General features: G+C 42.6%; 1 protein-coding gene across 4 annotated transcripts in view; it reads right to left on the reverse strand.

Moving 5' to 3' along the window:
• Positions 1–2,308: 2,308 nt before the first annotated feature.
• PDZRN3 (PDZ domain containing ring finger 3) overlaps positions 2,309–26,325 on the reverse strand; it is a 250,708-nt gene continuing 226,691 nt past the window's right edge. For all 4 annotated transcript variants that reach the window (XM_012474234.3, XM_012474245.2, XM_012474251.2 and 1 more), the window contains 7 exons: positions 23,231–23,478; positions 20,314–20,401; positions 10,891–10,989; positions 9,724–9,786; positions 7,898–7,999; positions 5,559–5,675; positions 2,309–4,815 (listed from right to left, as the gene is read on the reverse strand). In XM_012474234.3, coding sequence (XP_012329657.1) covers positions 3,250–4,815; positions 5,559–5,675; positions 7,898–7,999; positions 9,724–9,786; positions 10,891–10,989; positions 20,314–20,401; positions 23,231–23,478 — 2,283 coding nt within the window. In that variant the 3' untranslated portion in view covers positions 2,309–3,249. The remainder of the gene's footprint in view (positions 4,816–5,558; positions 5,676–7,897; positions 8,000–9,723; positions 9,787–10,890; positions 10,990–20,313; positions 20,402–23,230; positions 23,479–26,325) is intronic.

The following is a 26,325-nucleotide window of genomic DNA, read 5'->3' on the forward strand; positions in this document are numbered from 1 at the left end:
AGTTTAAATCTGACTTATCCAGCCAGTGGGGTGGCTCCTGTGGAGAATCAGAACTCTGTATTCATCATTCCTCAATTCATGTAGCTGTTAGAAAAACCATTAGCACAATGACTAGAAGAGTATAGATACTAGTGATTTGCTAAATTTTAATCACATTAAAAATAAAAGTTATAATAGGAAGAAAAGTAGTCCTTGATATTAAAAGTGGGCATTTAAATCAAACAGTGTGCTGTAAGATGCAGCTGAAATAAAAGTCTGAGAAATAAACCTGTAAAGGTACCAAATTCAGTTATTATAAACTTGGGGTTCTTGCATAGTTAGAGGGGATCTGTGAATGGACTTTGGGGCATGTGAAGTCTCCAGTTATATGCACGTTTTAATGTATTATTCATTGTAAGTACATTTTCTGAAGGAGACAGTCTATAGTTTCCATCAGATCCTTCAATGGGCCCAAGAAGTAAAGTACATGTAGCCAGGGTGGTAGAAAGGCCTATTGGTTATTTCTGTTTACACAGAAGCTAGGGCTTCACATCAGTGAGAACAGAAGGTAGAAATTGTCTCATCACTATTACCCAGGAAAATCTTCAACCCGACCACCAGCTCAGAAATGCACTGTGAGGCACTTGGAGCTCATACTCGTTGAAGAAATGGGAGATTCATGATTCCTTTTAGGTTCACTCTGGAGCATCCCCTGGTGAAGTGCATTTGTTTTTTGGTTGAGGGCACAGGATTTCATGCATCTAAGTTAACCATGCACATGAGGGCTCCTCTCCAGAGTATGGGGTGCTAAGAATTGTGGAACCTTGTGTTGGGTTCTGAGTTCAAATCCCAGTTTGGTTATGAATGAGCTGCACTGGATTTTTTAGCCTCTCTGAGTACCCTGTTCATTGATAAAGTGATGATTTCTAAGCTTCCAATTTCTTTTAAAATTTAATTGGCTAAATTAGATTTGAGAAACCTCATATTACATGTTAGACTAAGTATATCTAGATGATAAAGTGATTTTAAAATAAGTAAAAATCAAAGATCTAGAATTGGATTTGAATGTATGTTATTATTTCCCTCTATTATTTCATAAGTGCAGAAGCTGACCCACAAATTGAGACATGTGGGGAGCCCTGATTAGAAACCCCTGTGCTTGACTGTTGAGGCTAAAGCTATTCTTGTGGTCATGAGCCCCTCTGGCCTTCAATGAGAACACACAAGGAGAGGAAAGCTATTTCCCCATATATACTCATATGCTTATATATGCCTTGCAGAAATTTATAATTCATCTGACTGATGCTATGAAACATTAACTAGGAAGACAGGGTATGAGGTGAGAGGGCTGGGAAAGCGGAGCTTCTCCTGGGAGGTAACGATTGGATTTTGTGGCAAGTTAAACTTGGAGAATATTGGAAAACCAAGGCCCTAAGAGTAGATTCTTTGCAAAAATTTCACCTTGGAGGGCTGATTAGAATAATGTAGCAGATGTAATTATCTTAACAATGCCTAGTTCTGGAAGAGGTAATGAACAGACATCTTAATAATGGGGAATAAGTATTTCAGTGTTTTATTTTCATTAAGTTGTTTTATTATAAGCATGACTACTAATTAGTCTTAAGATTCTGGCCCCAAAGGAGGGATTGTGGTTCCAACAGGGTCTGTGGGAGGAATAGATGTCTGAAATGCCTAAAACACCTGGTCATTTCAATCAAAATTCCATTTGGATCAGTGAGTAAACCAGATGTATGGCATCATGGGAAATAAAAATGACACCCTTCCTAATCCTATCTTTATCTTACTGTTTTTCAACATCACAGCTGAAATCGGTGTCAACATTACAATCAGGAAACGATTTGTAACAAATAATTCATTATTTAGGATCCCGGTGGTTGTAGTAGTCAGCTACCAGATTTGAAACCCACCCACGTTGGTGACCTGTTATTCTATGAAAATATTGCCTGATTTGCAGATGCATCTTAGAAATGGAAAGCTGGACCTACCCACCCGGAGTTGTTAGTTATTACTGATAGGCAGTAATGGTTGCAATAAACCAAAGAGATTTCATTGTAAACATGACCCTGATTGATAAACTTGCTCATAGCTATTCTTGTTCATAGGATATTGGGCCAGGTTGAAACTTTCTGTAAGACAGGCAGTCAGAATGCAGGGTTGTGTGGTCAATTTGACCCTGTATTCTTCACTCCTAGACCTTGGCTTTACATCCATCATTAGGTCTGAGGCTGAATGTGAAGGCAGCAGATGGTCTAAAATCCTTAAATCCTTCCAAGGTGGCATGTAATATAACCAAGGAAAAAGAAGCAAACACTGCAAAAGGCTTTTATTTTATAGGCACCACTGCAAAATGAGGAATCACATAAAAACATATCAAATAGAAAATAATAATTTATTTTAACTTCATTTTACTTAATGTTTGTAACTAATCATGATTTTGTGAACTTGCTTGTATAAGTCTGTACCTTCAAATCTACAAAGCAAAAGTTTACTACAATGAGCACTTAAAATTCCACAAACCATCTCCATCCACAACTTTCCTGTACATGCAATTCTTTCGATGGGCTGCAATATTTGCAAACATGCTTTAAACTTCCATAAAGCTGCATGATATTTTGCTTTCTGTTAAAACCTTTACACTCTCTTGGGAACCTTAACCAGGAAAATGTTTAAATGTATATCCCAACTCTAAACGCTGTGGGTTTGGTTATGTGTACTAAATCGTTAACCACCAGGTTGGGTAGTTTTGAGTTGAAACCTTCACCTAAATAATATCTTAACGGTCACGCATATGAAACATATTCAGTAACGTAACATTATAAAATAGGGTTCCATTAAAAATACATACTGGCAGTTGTACTTGTGTTTTAGGCAGGAAAAAAAGCGTGTTTAACTTTTTTAATATGAATATAGTTTAAACAAATTATTCTGTGAAAGTATGCTTAATAAAAGATCTTTCTGAAATTTAAACACTTTATGTAAAAGGGTACAGGTAGAAAAGTACAATTGCTATTTGAAAAAAGCTCTGTTTGTTTGTTAATATTGCCTTCCAAGATAGTAAGGGTGTTTTTTTTTCTCTCTCGCCCCTTAAAATAGACCTATGACACCCAGAGTTGTAGGGTTTGCAAATTTGGACTATAAACATGAAGACCGTATTTATCTTATATACAAAAACTTGCCGCATTGAACGAGGCAGGAATTTCTACCCTAGTGGTAGTGGTCTCTTTTATGTACATAATGCAGAAATGAAAATTATACAGTAGTCACCGATAGGAAGGAATTGTATACTCTAGTGCCGTCTGGGGATTTTGTGCCATGGGTTAGGAGTTCTTGGATCGTCATCCAGTTATCGAAGATCTTTTTATTCCTCTTCTTCATCATCTTTTTGTGGCTCAGTTCGAGGATGTTCATCTCCTTCCTGTCGTCGGCTGCTTGCTGCTCCTTGAGACAATCCAACCTGCTCTGCATCATGAACTCGCGCCGCCGCCGCTGCTCCTTGGCCTTCACCAGGTGCTGCTTCCTCTCCTCCTTGCTCCAGTAGCGCCCCATCTTCATCTCGCTCACCGCGTCGTCGTCGGTGGTCATGCCGCTGCGCTCCTCGCGGATCTTCAGGGCGCGCTCCCGCAGCAGGCGATCCCGCACGGGCCTCTTGGTGATGTAGCGTGTCCCGTCGCTGCGGATCTTCACCTTCCACTCCATGCGTGGCTCCGACGGGGTAGGGGAGCTCAGGTCCTTGCACATGCTCACCAGGCTCATCTGGCTCTGCGCGTACTCCACGGCCGACTTCTGCTGGATCAGCTGCATATAGCTCTGGTAGTGCTGGGCGTGCGCCGGGATGTGCGCGTGCTTGTACGGGGAGTGGTGGTAGGAGCGCAGGTAGGCGCTGCCCAGCTTCTGACTGGGCGTGGGGCTCGGGCTCCGGTCGCTGGCTCTCCGCTCTTTGCTCTCCAGGGGCTGGCTGGGGTCCAGCTCCTTCAGGGACGGGCTATAGCCAAGGGTGCCCACTTCGGGATCTTCCGTGATGGAAAGCAGATTCTTTGGGGCTGGCCCGTAGGCTTCCGTGGTCCCCACGGCCCCTTCGCTGCCCGGGCAGCTGATGCCCTCTGCTGCTCTCCTCAAGGAGTTGTCGGGGGAGGTCTCCAGGGTGAGTGGGGTGCTGCGGCAGCTCTCGCCCGTGTTGTAGGCGCTCGAGCTGTCCTTGTCGGATTTCTCTGGGAGCTCGGTGATGTCCGAGAGCTCGTGCCTGCGCACGTCAATGCTAGTGTTGTAGTTGCGGAAGCCGCTGTTGTGCAGCATCCAGGACTCGCGGTACTGCTCCTTGAGCTGCTGCATCTTGTGGGCGCGCACGATGCTCAGGCACTCCAGCTCGATGCTGCGCAGCTCCTCGTTCAGCAGCTCCAGCTCCTTGTCCACGTTCTCGGGGTCGCTCTTGCCGGGGTCCAGGGGGCTGCTAGGGTAGTACAGGCCGTAGGGGGTGGCACTCTTCACCTGGCACTTGAGCTCCAGGAGCTCGCGGAAGCGCTCGCACTCATCTACTGGGATCCCCAGGTAGTCAGCGTCCGTGCAGTCGGCCGAGATGAAGGACTCATTGCTGAAGGGCAGGTCGCCGCTGCCCAAGGTGTCCTGGCTGCAGGTAAGCTTCCTCTGCCCCGCCAGCGGGTTGGAGGATGCGGTGGCGTCGTCGCCATTGTTCTCCTGCTCCGAACTCTCGTCATTGCGGGTGCTCTCGTCGGTCCGCCCCACACCGCTGTCCTTCTCATGCTGGTTGGACAAGATGGTGGCTGTATCTGTGGTCCCACCGTCTTCCTCGTGCTTCTTCTGCATAAAACAAGAACAAAGGGTCACAGTGAGGGAGGCCAGCGCAGCAGGTACCTGTGTTTCACCTTCCCCTGCAGTGTTTCTGGATAGGGCGAGCTGTACATTTCTAAGGCCGAGGGGCAGCATCTGATAGTAGGACCAGGTCAAAGGTGTGGGCCTTAGCCCCACCTACCCATATCTATCCGGGAAAGTCACTTATTCTTGTTCTTGTCCTCAGTTTTCTCATCTGTAAAATGAGGATAATAGGCACTTTATCTCAATGGATGATTCTGATAAATGAATCAGTACACAGATAGAAGGATGTATAAAGAGCCCTGTTTAGCTCGTACAGACTCAATAAAAGGCTCATTAAGACTCTCACAATGTAGTAGCATAGTAGGGAGCTATAGAGCTCCAAGCAGCTCAGGTTAAACAGAGGGGACTGCTTTACTGTGGAAAACATGGCTTTTTCCAATCTACGGTAATGTCGACACATATGTTTTCCAAACAAATTATCAGAAGGTCAGCTTTGCTTCAGCAATGTTGCTTACATTTAAAAGCTTGGCAAAGCTTGGCTAGGGACAGTACCAGCTTGCATTTCACTGGTCTGGTGCTCAAAGAGAAAAGTATTTAAGGCTGTTTTCTTGCTGTCTTCCAGGTGGGTGGGCTTCTGATGGTCTTTAGCACCATAAAGGGGATGGAGGAAGCATATTTTCCTCCAGCTCAGCAAGGCAGAGTGTCAGGGACTGGTGCGTGGGTGTTACCTGCTGAAGCACACTAGCTGTGAACTGCATGGCTTGGTGGTGCTGCTCCTCCAGCATGTCCATGTGCAGGTCATCCAGAAAGTCATTCCTGTCATCGTCCATCCAGCCCTCATCCAGCTGCAGGCAAGAGCAGCCAACACATGCCTTAGACGTTTCCTTCATATTCATGTTCATTTATGTTTTTTAAAAAATGACATTACTTGGGGAAAAGTATTTTTAGAGCTTCCTCCAAGAGTCATCAAAATGCAATCTGCCCAGTGATTTGCCATAAGTTAGGAAACTACCCCACCCTCATATTAAAGAGACCCCCAACCCTACACTACATCTGAGGAAGTCTTTAATATCCATGATTTTATTTTGCAGGGTGAAACTCTTTCATCCATCTCAGCTACTTTCAGTGCAGTAAGACAACTGTGTAGAAGGCTCAGGTAGATCTAGCTGTTGCCCCTGCTTGCTGGACCAGACAGGAGTTTAACAGGTCCCAGAGAGAAACTATTTTTAGTGTGGAAAGAGTTCTTTCTGATACAGTAACTAGCTGTTTGGCTTGGGCAAGGATAGCCCTTTTTTTTTTTTTTTGAGACAGAGTCTCGCTTTGTCTCCCAGGCTGGAGTACAGTGGCCTGACCTCGGCTCATTGCAACCTCTGCCTCCTGGGTTCAAGTGATTCTCCTGCCTCAGCCTCCCGAGTAGCTGGGATTACAGGCATGCACCATCATGCCCAGCTAATTTTTGTATTTTTAGTAGAGATGGGGTTTTACCATGTTGTCCAGGCTGGCCTCAAACTTCTGACCTCAAGTGATCTGCCGTCTTGGGCCTCCCAAAGTGCTGGGATTACAGGCGTGAGCCACAGAGCCTGGCTGGATATCACTTTTAAAAGGCCTTTATCTGCCTTGCCCAAAAAGGAGTGAATTATTAAGAAGTTGGCACCCTATGGCTCATGGGCTGAATCCAGCCTGCTATTGTTGTTAAAAAAAAGAAAGTTTAATCAAAACACAACCATGCCCATTCATTGACATACTGTCTATGGCTGCTTTTGCACTAGAGTGGCAGAGTCTGGCAGTCATGGCAGAGATGCAGAGATGGTATGGTCCCCCAAGTCAAACATTTACTATCTGGCCCTTTAAGAAAAAGTCAGTGATTATGTGTGAGATCGTTGCTGAAGTTCCCTTTGAGCTCATGAGGCTCCCATCTGTGGAGAATCAGATGCCTTGTTTGCTGCTGTCCCTAGGTGACTTTTTCAATTGGGTTCCATACTCATATGGTTTGGCTGTGTCCCCACCCAAATCTCACCTTGAATTGTAGCTCCCATAATTCCCTTATCTGAGGGACCTCATGGAAGAAAATTGAATAATGGGGGCAGTTTCCCCATACTGTTCTCATGGTAGTGATTAAGTCTCATGAGATCCGATAGTTTTGTAAGGGGCAACCCCTTTTGCGTGGCTCTCAATCTCTCTTCCCTGCTGCCATATAAGACATGCCTTCCGCCTTACACCATGATTTTGAGGCCTCCCCTGCCATGTGGAACTGTGAGTCCATTAAACCTCTTTTTCTTTATAAATTACCCAGTCTTGAGTATGTCTTTATCAGCAGCATGAAAATCGACTTATACCTCTACCTAAAGAGATCTACTAGGACTGCCCTAGATGTGTTGATGGAGCCATTCTAAGTGGATCAAGAGTGCTACCTGGGAGAGTTCATGATTCCTTCTGTGGAAGGAGTTATTACAACAGTGGTTTCTGAATCAGATTACTTGGGCCTGAACCCCTCCCTGCTCCATCACCCTCCTCTGGGCCTTTCTGGGTAACTTTTGAACCTCTGGAAACTTCATATCCTGGGAAGGCTCTCCTGTGTGTAAAGTGCTCCGTGGAGGGCCTAGCACTTACTCAGTGGTCATATCAGTTTTCATTATTATTTATCATTCAATGTTTTGTTTGTTTTTGAAGGAGAAAGTTTTAATTCCCCATACTCTGCTATTGTAAATGGAACCCACACAGATCAAGGCTGGAACATGTGTCAGCCCTTGGGAAGTCAAATGTCTTGACGGTCATGATTCCTGCTGTGTTTTCCATTTCATTCTGTTTCTTTTCCCCTCCCTATGATCCCTGCATTAACGAACTTGGTGGGCCTGCAGTATAGATGCCAGGGTGGGTATCTAACCAACCTTAAATAGCTAAATCATAAAGTGGATTCTAAGTCACAGTAAGTTTGATTACCTTTCCAGGGTACAAAGCACCTTCAAGTTCACAGCCAATACTCAGGTGCTGTTTGGCAGGCCTGGGAACCTGAGCTTTTGATTTTAGAAATACAGACCCAGTTTCATCTTTTAGGAAGCCAATTTACCTGGAGTTCAGGTCTTGCAATCAGCAATGAAAAGTTTTTGTTTTCTTCACTGGTTAGAAGAGCCACAGCCTCTTCACGGTTCTGCACCTCTATTCCATTAATCTTAAAAAATAAATAAATAAAGGGAATGGGGGGATAAATAGCATGATTAGATGGTGTAAAATCATTCTACTTTATTTCAGACCTGCATTTGTCACCCACTCACAGCTGGAACATAAACCTTCCCTGTAGCTGGAAAAGAATACTGATTTTGGGAAGGAAAGGTCTTGCTCAGACCAATGGTCTATGAGGGAGTCTCCATGAATGTAGTTCATGAGGTGACTGTGATGGGGGGAGTGTGAACAGAAGGGGCTGGACCTCCAGAAGACAGCACTGAGAAAAAATAATGTTGTGTGGAGGGAACATGGAAGCAATTAGACATCATATTCAGGCAGGAGTGTATGTCGACATTTTTGGATAATATAGAAGAAAAAGCGCCAATGTGTATGATGTGAACATTATGGAAACAGGTTAAGAAAAGGGAATGGAATTATACATGGCATTTTGTGCCCCCGGTTTGACACTTTAATTTCTTTAGGCCAGGCAGAGGGTCAAGTGGGTATGACACTCTCACTATCACACTTGATAACCCACTTGCATGGCCTGGTGACTTTGAGCTTTGCTGGTTTGGAGGTCTTAGTCCTGGTGGGATACTGCCTCCAGGGGACACAGCAATGGTTTCACTGAATTGGAAGTGGAGCCTTCCACATGCCTCCTTACACCAGTGAGCCAACAAGCAGTAAAAGGGGTGACTCGGTTGGTTGGAGTGATTGCCCTCAATTACCAAGGGGAAATGGGCTTGCTGTGACACAGTGGAGGCAGGGAGGATTGTGTCTGGAACCCAGGGTATTCCTTGGAGTATCTTTGAGGACTTCCATTCTCAGTAATAAAGGTTAATGGAAAACTCCAGCAACAACAAGAAGGCAGCAATGCTGAGGACCCTGAGGACCCTGACCCTTCAGGTGTGAAGGTTTGGGTCACTTTCCTAGGGTAAGTGATCCTGAGCAGCACAGGTTCTGGCAGAAGGCGAGAGAAACCCAGAGTAGGCAGTGGGAGAAGGAAATCAAAATGACTCATAGTGAGATATGAAATGAGAAAAACACAGTGAATTAGGAATGAGAGGATACAGATCAGAAGAGGTAGAAAGCTAAGACTTGCGGAGATGGTGAAGCCAAGAATCTCAATTCTGTGAGACTAAAGAAGGTTGTAGCCAAAAAGAGATATGAATGGTCTCATTTGGACTAGAAGGAACAACAGGGCTTGAGGTCAAGTAATTACCCTTAGAAGCATTTCCAGTATTAGATGTTGAGTCAGAAAATTTATAAGACTTTTCAATCGATTCTGCTAAATTTGCCAAAAATGTTCCCATTTTATGGACGAGACCCTGAAACACTTGGTCCAAAGTTAATCTTTCAGAGAAATCTAAAATGAGAATTATTTTAGTTCACAAGTTGTAAACTGTTGGTCTGATTTTGGCTCACTGATATTTGTTTTGATCCAAACAGAATGAAAGAAAATGAGGTGAACTGGCTCAAATTCTGCAAGGCCGTCTTTTGAGAGAATGTGCCCCATCTAGTTTGTCTCAGTCCTTACCACTCCCTGTTGCGTCTTAGGACTCAGAGTTAGCCTCACAATTAGTTTAACTTGTCTGGCCTCACTACACATCTGCGTTTGTGATCCCTGTTCTTTAACCTCTCCTGCATTTTCAACCTTAGACCTATCATTAGAACCAGTTTGTTCTTCAGTGACAGGCACATTATGAGGCCACTGTTTGGAGGTGGACTTACCTGGATAATGCGGTCTCCTTCTCGGATGCGCCCATCCTTGGCTGCAATGCTGTTAGGGTCAATCTGAAACACACATGGACCATCTCAGCACAAACCCAGACATGCATGAAAATAAGCAACAGCACTTTCCAAAGCCATCTCTAACACACAGTCATGCTCATCCCTGTGTTTGTGTTTTACACAGAAATAAACTAGACTTAGTGTCTTGTAAGGAGAGGCAAATATGAGCTGATCTGCTTCTAAGCCCTTTCTAGGGCCAGTTCTTGGATCCCTGCATAGCAACCCTGTTACACAGCAGAGGGTGCAGGTTCTGCCAATCTGAGGGGGCTGAGGGGGCACAGCTGACCTTTGTTGTATGCATGGTTATTAAAATCAAATCAATGATAACCTTTCATTATGTTAACTAGCAACCATACCTTATTTTATACCAAATACTTGTATTAAAATTTGGAAAATAACTTTAAAAATATAATTGAGACAAGGGGGACTGATAAGGGGAGGGATGCCCCCAGATGCAGAAAGCCTGGGCTAACTTAAGCTTGGTAGATGACATACAATCAAAAAGATAATTACTAAGTCTAGTAGTTCATTCTGTAGTGACAGATATTATTTCCTGACAAAATCGGGTTTCTGTGCTTGCAAGGATGGGTGTGCACTGTAAAGTTTCCATACTAAAATCAGTTGCTTTGTATTATCTTCTCAAGGAAGATCGAAACAGTGTGCATCTATGTAGTTTGATATGTACATAAAAATCACATTTAACTTAACTGAACTCAACTATATATACTTCACCAGGAGAAAAAAAATGAGAGAGAGAGAGACTTTAAAAAGTGTAAGTGATTCTATCCACCATTCCACTCCATGAACATGAGTTGGGAAATGTGAATCTGCCGTTCCCTTGGGGCTAAACACGCAAAATCATGTAAATGGCTCCATTTTATGGCTGATTTGCAGGCTTCTCAAGGGTGATTTTGCCGTAACTACTGACATTAGGACTTAACCTCCATGGAAAGATGCAATGCCATGGAGTGTGATGAAGGGGACAGAATAATTTATTTGTGTCTTTTCAAAGAGTTCTTGATGAGGTGGGTTAGAGTTGGTGAACAAAGAAAAAAAAACCCTTTGGTGTTGATATGATAGTTACAAGAACAAAATCAGCCTTTGTACCTCACTGATATAAATCCCAATGTCGTCTTCGTCGTCCGTCCGGTAGCACACAGTGAGGCCCAGCTTGTCCTGGCTGTTCATTCTGTAGAGGTCCACTTCCTAGGCAAAGAAAAGCATTCCCAGTGAGACTCCAGCAGGCAATGCGAGTGAGGGGATGTCAAATGCTTTGAAAATATTTTCTTTAAATGATGAACTGGATTTCTTTGCATTCAGCTGTGTACGGCCGCTTAACTTACTAAACAAAAAGTGATTATGGACACAGGATCAATGCCTAGGGCATTTCTGACCTTTCAGTCAATATAAAGTCATTTTGAAAATAGTTATTTCATCGATCCCCCAAAGAAAAATTACCCATATTTCACTCAGCATCAAGACTTCTGGGGCAGCGCTTTTCAAAAGCACTTTTTCAATGTCTGCCACAGACAAGAGTATTTCCATACCCCAAACCACCCAGCCATTTCAGTACAAATGTTTCCAATGTGTTTGGTTAGATTATTTCACATTGCGTTCCCTTAATATTCAGTCATAGAACTTGCAAACAGATTACACATAAATAGATCCAAGAAAGGAGGGTAACGTAATAGTGTGCAATTAATGTTCTCCACAACAGCTGTGATATTTACAGTTGAGAAATTAGTTTCAGCCGCTATTACTGCTAATTAAATAAGATAAAAGCAAAGTGAGCCCAAATGCGGGACACATGCCATTCTATCTGCCAATTGGTCTGTGCTTCAGAATGAAGTCAGAACTTTGGAAATTGTTGGACATCCTGGGGCTCTCAGTGTAACCAGGCTAAGTCACTCCTCACCCACTTTGCCAATGACTTGTGCAAGTTTTTGTAGCACTAAGCTGCAGGCCTATTTGAAGGGCCACGTGGTAAGTTTTCTGGCAGATCCTTTGGTCTAGTTTTTAGTGTTATCTGCTATCAAGCACGAGAATGGAGGGGCTCTGATACGGGGTCTTCACGCCACTTTTATCTGGGGACTATTTCCAAGTGGCCACTCTTGAGGGTCTTCTTGGAGGGGAGGGAGGATGCAGCTATCTATGTGGAGAAGCTCAAAGCAGTTATATGGCAGATACTTCTTGAACTCTCCCTCATATGAAAGGCAGGGTGCCTGGCACCATGAACACTTCCCATGTGGAGGAACTGCAGGTGCAAAGGCCCTGGGCCAGCACGGCCAGAGCCCTGTGTGCAAGAAGAGAGAAGTGGGCTGAGGGTGGCCAGGTGGCACACCTAGACCAGGCAGGGCCCATAGACCAGCATGAGCAACTAAGATTTTATTTCAGCATCATGGGAACCCATGAAAAGGTTTTAAGTGATGACTGCCATGACCTTAATGACTTTCACTAGTCTCTCTTGGTGATATATGGGGTATAATGTGGTGGGGAAGAGTTGGAACTATGAACACAGATGTTCAGATCCCAACTCTCCCTCTTTCTAGCAGCTTGATCATGAGCTGCTTCTTATATCTAAGGCTCTGCATCCTCACTAGCACCTGTCACCTTGCCTCCCAGAGTCACCAATGAGGCACACAGAGCTCTTAGCACATTGACTGGCCTGCAGAAAGTCCACAGACACTGGTGGTATAATCATTACACGCAGGTATGGTTACCTGCCTGAAGTCACAAGAAGTTGTTTGTGGCAGAGTGGGTATATTTCAGTGACCCTCTTAATAAGATTATTTTCTGAACACTGATATGTAATTTAATAGCTTCCTAATTATAGCTCTAGCAATATGGTAAATTCTCATTAAATGAAACCCCATTAATTTCTGATAATGAAGTTAGGTGGAAATTTCTTCATTTTTGAGATATACACTAAGCACGGGTTTATGAGAGCAAGCCTAAATACTTATGAATAACCAATTTGCATACCACAAATACACTAGTCATACATCATCCTCTTATGTTTCATACACAACCCCCTCTCTCTCTCAGTGCTTCATTTGAGTATGCAGAAGAGGGACCACTTTTTCAGTTTTGACGTTTCCTCGAGGTTAGTGTGAATCAACGAAATATCATGACTGTTTAGGTCCAACTGCACAGATGCAGTTCATATGCTGCCACTTAGCCCTGTGCTATCCCTGCAGGAGCCACATCTTGCTGGAACAGGTCCACGTGCAACCCAAGCAGAGAGAGCAGTGGGAAGATTGTAGGAAGAAAAATGAGAAAGATGAGAAATGTTGATAATTCAAGTTGCAGCTTTTTCTGAATGGCTGGCCGCCAAGGTGATTATCTCTCAAGGAAGTCCCAAAGATATTATAGTTCGACTGGACTTTATTCTGCGGCTGCTACTCAAAACATGCTTCCTGGTCATGACGAGGTGAACACAGAAGTTGAGGGAAGTGTTCAGAAACCTCTATAGCAGCTGAATATTGTCACCATAACCAGGGGCATGATTAACAGACTTGTCTCACTGTACAAGGTATAGACCAGTTCAGGTGTTGGTGAACGTGCCCCGCAGATGGGGCGAGTTACACAGTCACACACCGTAGGAACATGTATTGGTCAGAGACAGACAGAAAAGTAAATAAACCAGCCAACCTGGTCCTTGTGGCTTTTCAGCACAATCTGACAATCACAACTCTGTAATTTCTAGATCTGAGTGTTCCATTTGAGAAGCATAAGGTACGAGGAGAATTCAAGTAGGAAAAAGGCCCCTAAAGAATGTGATAGTGAAGCTCTGTTATGTAGAAAACGACTAGATTTATTTGGTGTACTACCAAACATGTAGGTGGTCTGGTATCACGAGGCTTTAGAATATAATTTTGATAAAACCTAACCTGAAACGCATTTCTGTTCTATCTTTTGTCAGTATTTTGATTGACGGAGATCTGGAGGACTATCATACTATAGAGTTGTTGACATTAGCTCATGTGGCTAATCATGATTACTTTTTCTGTTTTCTTTCTGAATCTGTCAATTCCTCCAACGAATCTATGACTTTTTTTAGTCAGAGAGAAAACTTTCTTAGAACAAAGTTTCAGGCTAGAACAGAAGGTACTAAAAACACTTACTGCTTTAAGATATTTTCATCTGAATCAAGAACCATTTACGCTTCCTTCCGTATATACTTTACTTTTTTATATGCTGCCGCTAACTTCACGTATGTTTAGTAAATTACTAATCTATTCTCCATGAATGCTGTTTGACATTTTTGCATGGGAGAGAAGAGGGTCCCATTAGTAGTTCTGTTCCAGTTAGTGTTCCTTTTAGAACACATACTCCTTCAAAATAGCAGAATGGTGTAAAGCCCAACACTGTGTTTGGCCTTTGACTCCCATCACAAATCCTCTCAGGACAAACCATCATGGAGACAGCCATGTTCTCAGTTTCATCTTTAAAACAGATAAAAGAATGGCAGTGTTCTACTTCAAGGGTAGCACTCTGGGAGCAGTTTTCTATCTTAGAAGTGGTCTGTGTTATCACAGGATGAGTGATATTGGAAGAACAAATGCTGGTGAAGCACATTTCCAATAATAACAAAGCAAAGCGTATTCTGGAGCTTATTCTAGGTATTTACTTGACATCGATGTGAGATAGGATGGTGTGGGCTATAATATTTCCTTGCCTTATCTGGCCCTTCTTAAGAACTCTAAACAAAAGCCAAAAAAGCTTCATTTAGAAGGCACAGGATACAACTTAGCCTCGGTCATTTAATTTCTAAGGGATGGTTCAACATCACAGAGAATAATCTGGTTGCTGACAGTTAAGCACAGAGTGATCCATAATAGGTTTTCAGAAGCTCTTGAAAAACAATAGTGTAAGTAAGAGCTGGTATTGTCTCTGGATCTGTATGGATTTATGGTTTACCTTGTTTTCTTATAAAGAAGATTACTGTAAGGGAATAGTAGCTGAATAATGAATTGTGCAATGAAAGCAGTGTCTAGACCTGTAATGCTGTGCACAGTAGGTGCTCAATGAAATTGAATGAATAAGCTTGAGAGTCTAAGGCAGGATGATCCAAATGAAAAACCAATTTGGCTCTGTCTTTAATGAATGAGGTTGCCTTGAGCAAGTCATTGAACTTCCACAAAACTCAGCCATTCTGTAGTTTTAAAACAAGACACAGTATTTTTGGGCTCAGTGGAAAGTAAAATTCCTCAAACTTATTGGGTGGTTTGTAAATTCTCAACATTTCTTTGTAACTCTGATCTAGTCTTACACAATTGAGCATATTGCTGAAAGCATAGAGGTTATCAATAGATATCTGTGATGGAGATAAGATTTCAAAGCAGACTATTAATCAAACTGGTATGAATAATGTAGTAGCATTATCTGGATTACAGCTAGCCCTGTTACTGGTATCTTGTTGCCTACTGGTCTAGATGGACTGTTGATAAAAACGAACGCTAAGCCTAACATTTCAGATGAAATTGAAACGATACTCCAAAAGAGTATTAAGGGGGCCATTCTACCTTGTTGACTCAAACTCTGTTTCAGCACAAGCTACTTTAATCAAATGAGATCTCAAAGACCAATTTCAATAGTTTGTCCACCCCAGGAAGACTGGCCACTGAAGCATAACTCTTCAACTTTTTGGTCCAGGTTGCTGTGCACATTTAAGTTATCTCAACAGTTTCTTTTTCTTTTTTTTTTTGAGACGGAGTCTAGCTCTGTTGCCCAGGCTGGAGTGCAGCAAAAATACACAAAATCCCATGCAAAAATGTCAATCTTGGCTCACTGCAACCTCCATCTCCTGAGTTCAAGCAATTCTCCTGCCTCAGCCTCCCCAGTAGCTGGGATTACAGGTGCCCGTCCCACACCCAGGTAATTTTTTTGTGTATTTTTAGTAGAGATGGGGTTTTACCATGTTGGCCAGGCTGGTCTTGAACCCCTGACCTTGTGATCCACCCACCTTGGCCTCCCAAAGTGCTGGGATTACAAGCCTGAGCCACCACGCCCAGCCAACAGTTTCTGTATCTAGTCATGGTGCTATGTGGGATATAGAAATATCTCTAAAGACTGCATTTTCTCTTGAGGACCTTATGTTTGAGATAGGGTAACAAGGATTTCCTGGGTACCTACTCTATGCCAGACATGGTCTAGGCAAAAGAAATACATAGTAAATGAGTTAGAAAAGAGCCCAGATCTCATGGAGCAGCAGTTTCACAGCCTACATAGGATGCTACTGATGAATCGCCTGGGAAATTAAAACAAAAGACAAAAGAAAAAGCCTTCTTTGGGCATGTATTTTCTTTCTCATTTGCCTACAGGAAGATCTAGAGCAGGTGTTCAGTGCCTGAAAATTTATGGGTAATTATTTGTCTGCTCAACCCTGGGGTACACTTGGGTGTAATCCCTTTAAGCAGTCTCATAATAACAGGGATTTGACACTTACCTAAATATGATCATTTTGTGTACTTTAAAAGAGAGAACATCTGTTTTTACTTTTTCCTTTTTTTTTTTTTTTTTTGAGATGGAGTCTTATTCTGTCAGCCAGGCTGGAGTACAGTGGCATGATCTTGGCTCAGTGCAACCTTTGCCTCTCGGGGTCAAGCAATTCTCCTTCCTCAATCTCCCAAGTAGCTGGGATTATAGGCATGTGCTACCACACCCAGCTAATTTGTGCATTTTTAGTAGATATGAGGTTTTGTCATGTTGGTCAGGCTGGTTTCGAACTCCTGACCTTGTGTTCTGCCTGCCTCAGCCTCCCAAAGTGCTGGGATTATAGGCGTGAACCACTGCATCTGGCCAGAACATCTGTTTTTCTCTGTGCATTTGTTTCAATATCCCAACACACTCATACATATTTTCCTCATATATAATATCCATGGAATGAGTTGTTATTTGGAAGGTGCTGACTTTAGTCCATTTCAATTTAGATGATGAGTGGTCTGTTGAGATTGGCCCCTTTACTTTAATAACAGCCTGCTTTTTCTAAAATTGAACCCAGCAGTTAGAACACAACAGGATGGAATCTAGAAGACAGACTGTAACTATTCTAAGAAATCTCGTGTAGAAGCAGGGATGACAGGCACGTGAAAACTGGGGCGACTTTAGAAAACTCACTTCTCAGCATGTAGGGTTTATTAGTTAACCTTCTCCAACTGACTGACCAGAGGACACCTCTGAAAAAGAGTAATGCTGGAGGCACAGCTACTATTCTCTAGAGGAGAGACCTTTCTGGTAAGTGGCTGCAGTAGGCCGCAGCTGATATGTTCCTAGCCTAGGTGGCCTCAGCCATCACAACCACGGAACTGAGAATGACATCTGTCCAAAACTGCCAGGTTCGCTTTAAGAGAAGGTGCTTAGGTAACAGAAATGACCTGGTGACCTCTAAGTTGCTGTGGACAAAAGACCAAATAAATGTTAAAGCAAGATGTCCGACTCACAGTACTCCATGCTAACCGTTGAAAGGGGCTAGAGATGGAGAATGCCTCTATTCTGGTTGTTTAAGAAGAAATGAAAAGCTAATGTCTAACGGTCCTAATGGCTTGTGAGCTCCTTAAGGGCAGGCAGAGTGGCGACTTCCTGATTTTGCATTTCTAGGACCAAACATTATATTTAATGTAAGAGATATTCAGTAAAATGAACAGAATTGAAAATAAGCATGAATATAAAGTCTGATGCATCCAAGATCTAGCTTAAAATATTAATACTAGACTAGCTTTCTAAATACCTGGGTTCTTTGTCTCTGCTTTTATTCAGGAAAAGAGAGAAGCAGTCTTAGGAACACAGTGTCACATGTCTACGAGGGGCTCAGTCATTCCTAGGCCCTGATAACTTTACATGGACAGTGTGGACCATATTCGTGATTTGGGGGCACATCTCTACACTGCAGTCAATGAAAGGCACCACCCAAAGCCTCGCTGGTGTGACTCATGAAAACAAGAGGAAATGATAGCTTGGACTTCTTTACCTGGGCCTGTGGCCTGTAGGTCAGGGGTCCTCTGGCTTTAATGGGCACCAGGGTACCTAGGGACCTTGTTAAAGTGCAGATTCTGATTCTGAAGGTCTGGGGTGCCAAGGTTCTGCAGTTCTCACATCTCCCAGGTGAGAACTCTACTTTGACCAGCTGAGCTGCTGGTCCTCCTACCACACTTTGAACAATAGGGTTCTAGGGAATAGTTTCTGAATGGCTCCCTCCTGCCAAAGGCAGGATGCTCTCAGATGCTTCATACTCAGGGGAGAAAGACTCAGATTGGGCTAGCCCTAACACTTCTTTATACTAGCTAATCTCCTTAGAGAAAAGGCAGGATGCAGTGGCCCCAGGCTCCCAACCCTCAGCAGGCACCCGTATTGAGCACCAGGATTTAATAACACTGGCTTGTGTCCACTGTATTTAATTGTATGGGATTTTCTATTTAAGGCAATGGATGCTGACTTTCTGCTTGAGGCAGTGGTATAGCGTTTCCTTTAAAATAAAATTACCGTAGTTTAAATAAGTTGAGTCGAGTTAAAGGGAAATAGAAAGCACATAAGAGTTCTGGTGATATTCAGATACAACAAAAAACTGTAAGGCAGAATGGCCCAAATTGGGCAGATACTGTGGGGGTTCAGTGACTCTCCTGAAACCATGTGCAAGCTCTCATAGACAGGAGCATTTTTCCAGAGAGGGACTGTAAGTTGTCAGATTCTCAAAGGTGTTAGAAACTAGAAAAAGAGCTAAAGAATCCACTGCTATAAAGTCAAGTTTAACTAAATATCAAAGACTGCAAAGTCTCTACGACCTCACAACTCTAGCTTCTGAGACACTTGACAGCTTTTTAAAGGAACTCTACTTAGCCACAATTACATCATCAAAAAGCAGTGTCATCCCATAAAGATTATTAAATAGCCCTTCTGTTTGGAGAGCAGTGTTTCTCCAACAGTGTTCCAGAGAACTGTAGACTGGGGAAATATAAACAGGTACTTGGCCAGAGAGGTAGGGGAAAGTCTGCCCACTCCTCCAGGGGATTTACCAATGCGAATTAGATAGTCAAGATTCTCAGAAGTCCTCCAAGAAATCTGTTTAGTTTTCTTCAATCTAGCATTTCCCAAATGTATTTGATCATGAACCCCCTTTGGAAGGAACATACATTAACAAATTAAGGAACACGTGTCCTGAAGGAGTCATGGCTGCTTCACCAAACAGCCCTGAAGTTGGGGTGATAGGACACTAAGTGAGAGGCAGAATCCTGATTTTTGAAAATGACAAGGCTACATTTCCTGTAACAATCATTAAATGGCAAGTGCTTTGGTAAGTGGCTGACAGCAAGCAGAAACAGTAAGGTTCTTATAGTTAGAATAGTGGCCGTTCCTGTTTAAACCAGGTGCATTTAGGGAAAATTTTAAATTTTTAAAACTTGCATTGAGTTAGTCATGCCACTGGCGACAAGCCCTTTGATTTGACTGTATCTGGCGATGGTGTACTGTCAGTTAAGTCGTCATTTGTACACATTTACTGATTTTTAATTTCTGTTTTGGAATGAGAACTCTTGGTAACTTTCAGTTGAGGAACACAGTTCTTTTCTACTATTGGACTGCTTCTGTCCTTGAACCGAATCTACTGCCACTAAACAATTCAACTTCAGAAGTATTGGCAGGATAGCACAGATTACACAACAGTTGGCCATGAAATTGGATAAAATGTTCGATTTTTCCTGGGTAACCTTTTGATGGTGCCCAAGGGCTTACCTGTCAACAACAGGTGTCTTTTTACCTTATTCCATAAAATCGGCTTTCAAATATGCTCTTATATATAATTTTTGAAAACCCATTGAAATATACAAGTGTTTTCCCCAAAATATAAATGCACTGTGCAAGTTAGTGTTTTCTGTATTTTCTATCACCCTTATTAAAAGGAAAATAAGAAGTGGAACTCTGTCGGTAACCTGGTGTCCTCTAAATATTTTAAACCTTAACAGAGATTTGACACTATGTAGCATCTTGAATCTTTTCTCCTGCCTGGCCTTAAATAACACTTAAGAAGAGTTATGGATTTGTTTAATTTCTTCTATATCAGTGTTAGCAAACTTGAAGCAAATGAAGCAGTAGACAGATCCGTTTTTTGGCAGGGGGAGGGGGCTTGCATTCACTTAAGTAATTTACCTACCTACTCTTGAGCCATGCCTTTGAGTATAGAGTGTTGATGACATAAAAGGGAGGAAGGTGAGGAGACTTACGTTAGTTACAAGAATATAAGAATGTATGGATTATGTGGATTCAAAGGTTGACAACAGGATTTACTGTCCTATCTTTTAAGTGATTCAAATAAAAACAAAACTTACATTTCTGCTTTTGGGACTTGATTATTAAGCTCTGTTTCCAAGGAGGGAAGAAAACCTTAGTTGGGCCTTTCAAAGGGCATCAGTAAAAGTGGTTCTGCTTTTGTTATTTTCCATCGGCATCCGTAAACTAATTTATGCTTATAGAGAACTTATTAGGCATTCTGTGTTCTTAATAATGACTCCTAAAATGAGACAAGGACGTTCTTCCTACCTCCAGCTCCAGCTCCTCCCTGTCCATCTCCTGATGGATGTCTCCAATGTAGTCATTTGGATCGTAGTATTCATGGGCTGAGGGATGCCTGAAAAGAGATGCAACATCTTTACAGCCCTGCTTCCAGTGTCAGTATCTGTTTCCCTTACCCCCACTGTCAGGCCAGTGGCACAGTAGCAATTCCCGGGGTGTGGGGCCTTTCACGACTCACTTTCCTCTGGATGGGGCTCTCAGCACAGTCAGGACCTCCATCATCCTAATTTTACCATTTGCCTTTAAGTCCATTTCCTCCGGAAGGACTTGAGATGCAAGGTGCTAGCCTGATGCGCTTTGTTGTTTGCAGAGCCCATCCTGGAGCCTGCCAGTTATGTGATTCAATGTGACTAATTTCTAACTCCATCTTTAAGCAGGAGACAGGATCATATTTTACTGCTTATTGCTTCATTGTTAGATTTTGTCCTTGTAGAGAACTAGAGTCGAGCTCAGGCAACAGTCTAAGATATGTGCTGGCCTCTGAGATCAGTTCAAAAGGCTGAGACTGAAACTGTTCTGCTGTTACTTAGGGCAATGTCTTTTTGAATGTTACCCGCAATAATAAACATGTTTGATATCACAATGCAGCATGCATTTACGTGATTGAAATGTACATACAAACATGTAGGCATAAGTGCATATGTGTGTATATGTTTACATATAATGTGTACACACACACTCATTCTGATAGGAGACTGGAAGCTTTTGTTTCCCTAGGACAACATACGCAAAACATAATTCACAGAACTCACGACGTCTTTGGAAACGTCATTAATGGAACCTCAAGGAGCAAAGGCAGTGGGAATCATAATATGCTTCATCAGCAGCTTTGAAGGGAGCTTAATGGTCCACAGTGCCAGATGCAAAGCTTCAGCCTCTGATTGTTGGCGGGGGACCCAAACCTTCACATTCTCAAAGGTCAGCACAGCAATCAATAGGCTCTGGTCTTCCCTCCCAAGCACTTAGGTTTTGAAACAACAGATCAGACATGAGTGGCCATTCAAACAAGAGCTAGCTTTCAATTTTCTGGACTCATCAGGCAAATACACTACATGCACTTAAAGGGCTTTTAGTATGGAGGATACTGTTGGAAGGTCTGGGCTTTCAAGCATCAACTTAACATTCCCCATTCAGTCCCGACGCACGCTCTTGCTGTTGTCTGACCTTGCAGCCAGAACCTGAAGAGGCCTGACCTCTGGACTCTTCTGACATTTCTCAAGTCACCCCCAGGGGATAAGTCATGTCATGTTAACTAGACTTAAGAGGAAATTACAGGTTTGGCTTCTAAAAGGCCTGTCACTCTGACAGGCCAACATTTAAGAATCAGAAGTAGCTTTAAAGGCCTCATCAATAATGTGAGGCAGTTTGGTCTATAATGTCAGATAAATGGTTTGGATAATCATACTCAGTGAATCAGCCATTTGTTCTAGAGGATCCAATGGGCCACTATACGATATTGTAGTTCAGAGCTGGGAGTCAGGGTCCACTTGACCAGCCTTTCCACCAGCTCAGTGAAACCTGGTGAGTTTGCAGTTCCTCGTCTGTATAAAGGGACAGTCATGAGAAATAAAGGAGATAATAGTTCTTTGCACATATGCACACTGTGAGTGAATGTGAGATGGATGCCCTGCCCTCTGTCTTTACACTACCAGCTGCCACCAAACCTACTTTGTCATGTTCAGGGAATTATCCCTGGGTTCCAATGATAACTACCACTAAAACCATGGAATGAAAGGCAAGCCTTCATTCAGAACTTGACAAAAACCACAGGAACCATGTGCTCACTCTAGCTACTAAGTTACTAATGGGAATCTAACAGGTATTACCCAGTGGATTTTCTTGTAAGAGGTGAAAATGCCCTTTGAAGTAAATAATGATCAAGTCAGTGATCTGATCTGAGATGGAGCTGATGTGGAAAAACACAGGGGTGACCCTAACATCAGCTGGAGAGGTTGTGTCCTCAGATGTGCAAAGTCACACACGAAAAGCTATGTTAAACGTTATGTCAGACTGGACGCCTTGGAGGCCAGCAGTCCATCACAGAAAGTATCTTGCTGTTCATTTTTTCCTGAATATTTTACACCAGCCACTAAATTAACAGTGATCGCTGCTACCATTTACTGAGTGCTTACCATATGCCCCGTGAGAACTTCCCACGTATTGTTTCATTCAATCCTTCAACGATTATGAGAGACTGATAGTATCTCCATTTTAATAAAGGAAAAATACAACCCCACCAAACAAAGTAAGTTACCCAAGTTCCACAGCTAGAAATCGGTGTAAGCATCCAGTTTGTCTGACTTGAAGGCTCTGAACGACTCTTTGTCGCTGGCAGAAATAAGGTGAGAGAAGAGGTGTGTGTAAAGAAATCCATGTGGCGTGCCGAGTTGCAGCTGTTATTTAATTGGTTGATGCAGTACTTAGATGAGGCATGTGCGGGCTTATTACATGGATCCAGGCTTGAAATGAGACCCAAGAAAGCAGAAGCCACCACCTCCAGGGCTCTCTTGATACACACAACTTACTTTGTTGTCTATTTAAAAGAACAATCAGCATTCCCTCTAGTAGTAACTACAGGATCTTCAAATTACCATTTGGGGTGATTAAATTTTATTCTGAAACAACTTTTACAACATTTGTAAGTAATTTTGTTCTTAGGATATAATTTGAATAAGTCTGCTCCAGGCTTATAATAAAGTAATTAATATGTCAGAGCGGTTTTGAGCAGGATTCGATTTATTGCCTCTATAAACAAAGTTAAACACGGGCAACTTGGAGGAAAATTATAGGCTGCATTAATTTTTTCGCCACATGGAAGGGAAAAGAACCAACTTCAAAATACTTCTTACTTAATGCATTAGGGGTTCAAGATTATGTTACTTACTCCTCTGGTAAGAGATAGGGATCCAGCACGGGCGGACTGGGAGAGGACATCTTAGTAAGGGCCATGATGTGTTCAAAGGTGATGTCGGTTTGGGTTCCTGTGTCTACCAGCTGCGACTCTGATGGAGGTGTGAACATTTTGGTCCTCGGCGTTCTTCTCAACACCTGCACCACTATGGGCTCCTTGGCTGTCTTGAAAGCTTCCACAGCCTGGTCATGAGTTGCTCTGGATAAGTCTTTGCCGTTGACCTGTGAAAAAATATTTAGGGTGAGATGAGGTTAGAATGAAGCAGAAAATGGAAGGATGGATACATGGATTGGCTGCTTTCATGTGTAAGCAGCTAAAAGAAGGAAGCATGTGGTGGTGTCAGAGAACGTTAGTTCTCTCTGTTTAGGTCTCCCGAAGAATGCCTGGTGGAGAGAGAGTGAGTTTGGAGGTATTCAGATCTGGCATGAAATAATAAATCTCACAGCTTGGCTTTCCCCTGGAATGTCTTTAACACAATTTCATCACGTGTTAATTTTGCCTGTGAAAGAAAAGGTCAGCCTCAGGCTTTGAGCCTTTATCAGGCAATAATAGCTAACTAAAAATTCATTACATTGTTATGTTTTAATAGCGTGTATTTTTCCAGTTTGTGTCAGATGATACTAGTCTTCCCTTCACAGAAGTAACACGAAGTTTCCTTTTAAAATTAATCCTCCTTTTGCTCTTCTTTAAAAAGTCCATTGAAAATATTAAGTAAATGACAGTTCAGGCCATAGGGGCATACGGCAAGTATTACGGAGAAGGAACTCAAATGGCTAATGTTTGGGGGAAGTGACCACTGGCTTAATTGCTGTTTTGTTTCCCACTGTGTACAGTGCTTAGCTATTGCTGCATCCTCAAAGCCTGCACTTACTGAGTGACTGCTGTCTGCTGCATGGCTTAAATGAAGATACCTCTCAACAGTTCTCTCATATAGTCCTGTAAAGTTGGCGGTACTGAAAGTAAGATCATCTCCCTCTTTACAGCATCAAATAAATCTCATGAGAGGACCGTACTAGTTCATGGTGGGTCAGAACGTTGGCTACTGTGTCCAGGATTCTCCCCAATGGTACAATCAAAACTCACTCAACCCAGCTATCTTTAGAACAGCTTAGATAAAATGAAATAGAAATCAGTCTTAATTCTAAAAATTGAAGTCATTCCAAGTAAGATGCGAGTTCAATGCTTTACTTTATCCTCTGTTTTCCCTTCCCCATAGAACAAAGGAACTATGTTCAAGTAGTTATATGCAGAAAGTCTGGTAACATCTTATGTCTGGACTGCATAAAATGTATCAGGCTCCACAATATTTTAATATTACAGTATTCCCCAAGTGGTTGGTTGGCTTTTAAAAAGCAAATGTAAAATGATGGTATAAAAATCATATTACACAGGACACATGGCTGCAGAAGTTGCTCAGCTTCTCTGGAGAACAATGACCCATTCAAATCACTACACATAGAAATTCCTGAGTTTAAATCTCTTAGATTAATGTTCTGTTCGTGCAGTGTGCATGTTTTTAGCATGTATTTTTAAGTGTCAAAATGAACACCAAACCACAGCCTTTTCCCATCTCCTCCCTTAGTATCTTGGACTTCAAAGTTGGCTGACAATTAGGTCTGTCCTCAGAGCACTTCAGTTTCTCGCTGTCCAGGCAGAACATAAGTATTGATTTAAAGCTGTTTTTCTCTTTTTTCCCCTCTAAACCTTTTCACTCTGGCCCTGTAGGGACAACAACTCTTAGGTTGAAGTGCGTTGTAAACAACTGTTGGATTGAGGAATAGATGTTGAATTCTTTCCTTGTAATGAAGCCCAAATGAATCGTGTCAGTGGAGGTTATTAATGATTTGGATTCAATCCACTTAAGTAATTTATTTACATGATGAGGGAGTCCGGCAGAACAAGAACTCTGAGTCACAAAGTGACTCGAATGCGCTAGTAAATAAGGAACTGTCTGAACCACCAAGCTTTTCAATTCCCCATCCTGGGGGACTCGGAAAGCAGGGTTTAACACTCCAACTGTTGCCATGTTTCTCCTTTTGAGAAAAGAATAAAAGGACAAGAAAGAATTCTTTCTAGCTTTCTGCACCAACTGCCCTTGGTGAGCGCTTCCCTGCTTAGACCCTAGAATGCTGAGGGCTTGGGATGGGAGGGACTGGGGTGTAGATGAGGATGAAAAGCCACTTGGGGTAGGTACTTTGGAATTCATGCCGGGCTGAACAGTTTGAGGCATATCTTTCATTAAATGTGTGACATCAAGAATCAAATAATGCAGGAATTTACAATGCTACCGTAAATTTGTTCCTGAGAATACACTAATGCAACGTATAGCACCCTTTGGAGATGTGGGTGTGGTCAATGCCAATCAGTCACACTGGTCTTCTGCCCTTGGTATTTATTCCCTGGGGATGGCCTGCACCAATGTTAGTTATACCCAAAGTAAATTTTCAAGTGGGTGCTACAAGATGTGTCAAATTTGTTCTTCCGGTATTTATATATAAATACTAGGCCTTTTGCCAAAAGGGAATAAAAATGGGATTTTCTTACTATGGTATCCTTTTTGTTTTTAACTTCCTGTTCTTGTTAAGAGGAACACTAAGCTAAGTGAGGAGAGGATGGTGAATTGGAATCCAGGAATCTTCTAGTTATGTCTAGAAAGGAACCTATGGGTCTACATTTTTTAGGGTCACGTAATTAAGTCTTACAAACACTACAGCAGACAATGTCAGCTGGCTGGGCAGCACGTACCCACCGTCACCCCAGTGCTTCCTCTCTGCTAAAAGAACTCTTTGACTCCTTTCTACCAGATCCTGTATCTTTCCCTCTGGGGGAGATTTGAGGTGTGGGTTTTGATGGGCTCCCGCCTACCATGGTGGTCTTGGTCCTTTTGCCTCATGATGGATTTAGGCATGGGTATACAGTATAATTCTGGCTGGCTGGCTGGGATGGGAGAGCTGCTAGGGAGCTCTGAGGTTTTGTTCATCCTTAAAGTAGGACATGAGGTAGGAGAGGGCCCTTTTCTGCCTCCAGGAGAGTCATCTGCATGTTTTCTTGGACTTGTGGCAGCATCT

The sequence above is a fragment of the Aotus nancymaae genome, unplaced genomic scaffold, assembly GCF_030222135.1.
Source record: "Aotus nancymaae isolate 86718 unplaced genomic scaffold, 86718_ANA_hifiasm-v0.15.2.pri h1tg000046l, whole genome shotgun sequence".
In the NCBI taxonomy this organism is placed as follows: domain Eukaryota; kingdom Metazoa; phylum Chordata; class Mammalia; order Primates; family Aotidae; genus Aotus; species Aotus nancymaae.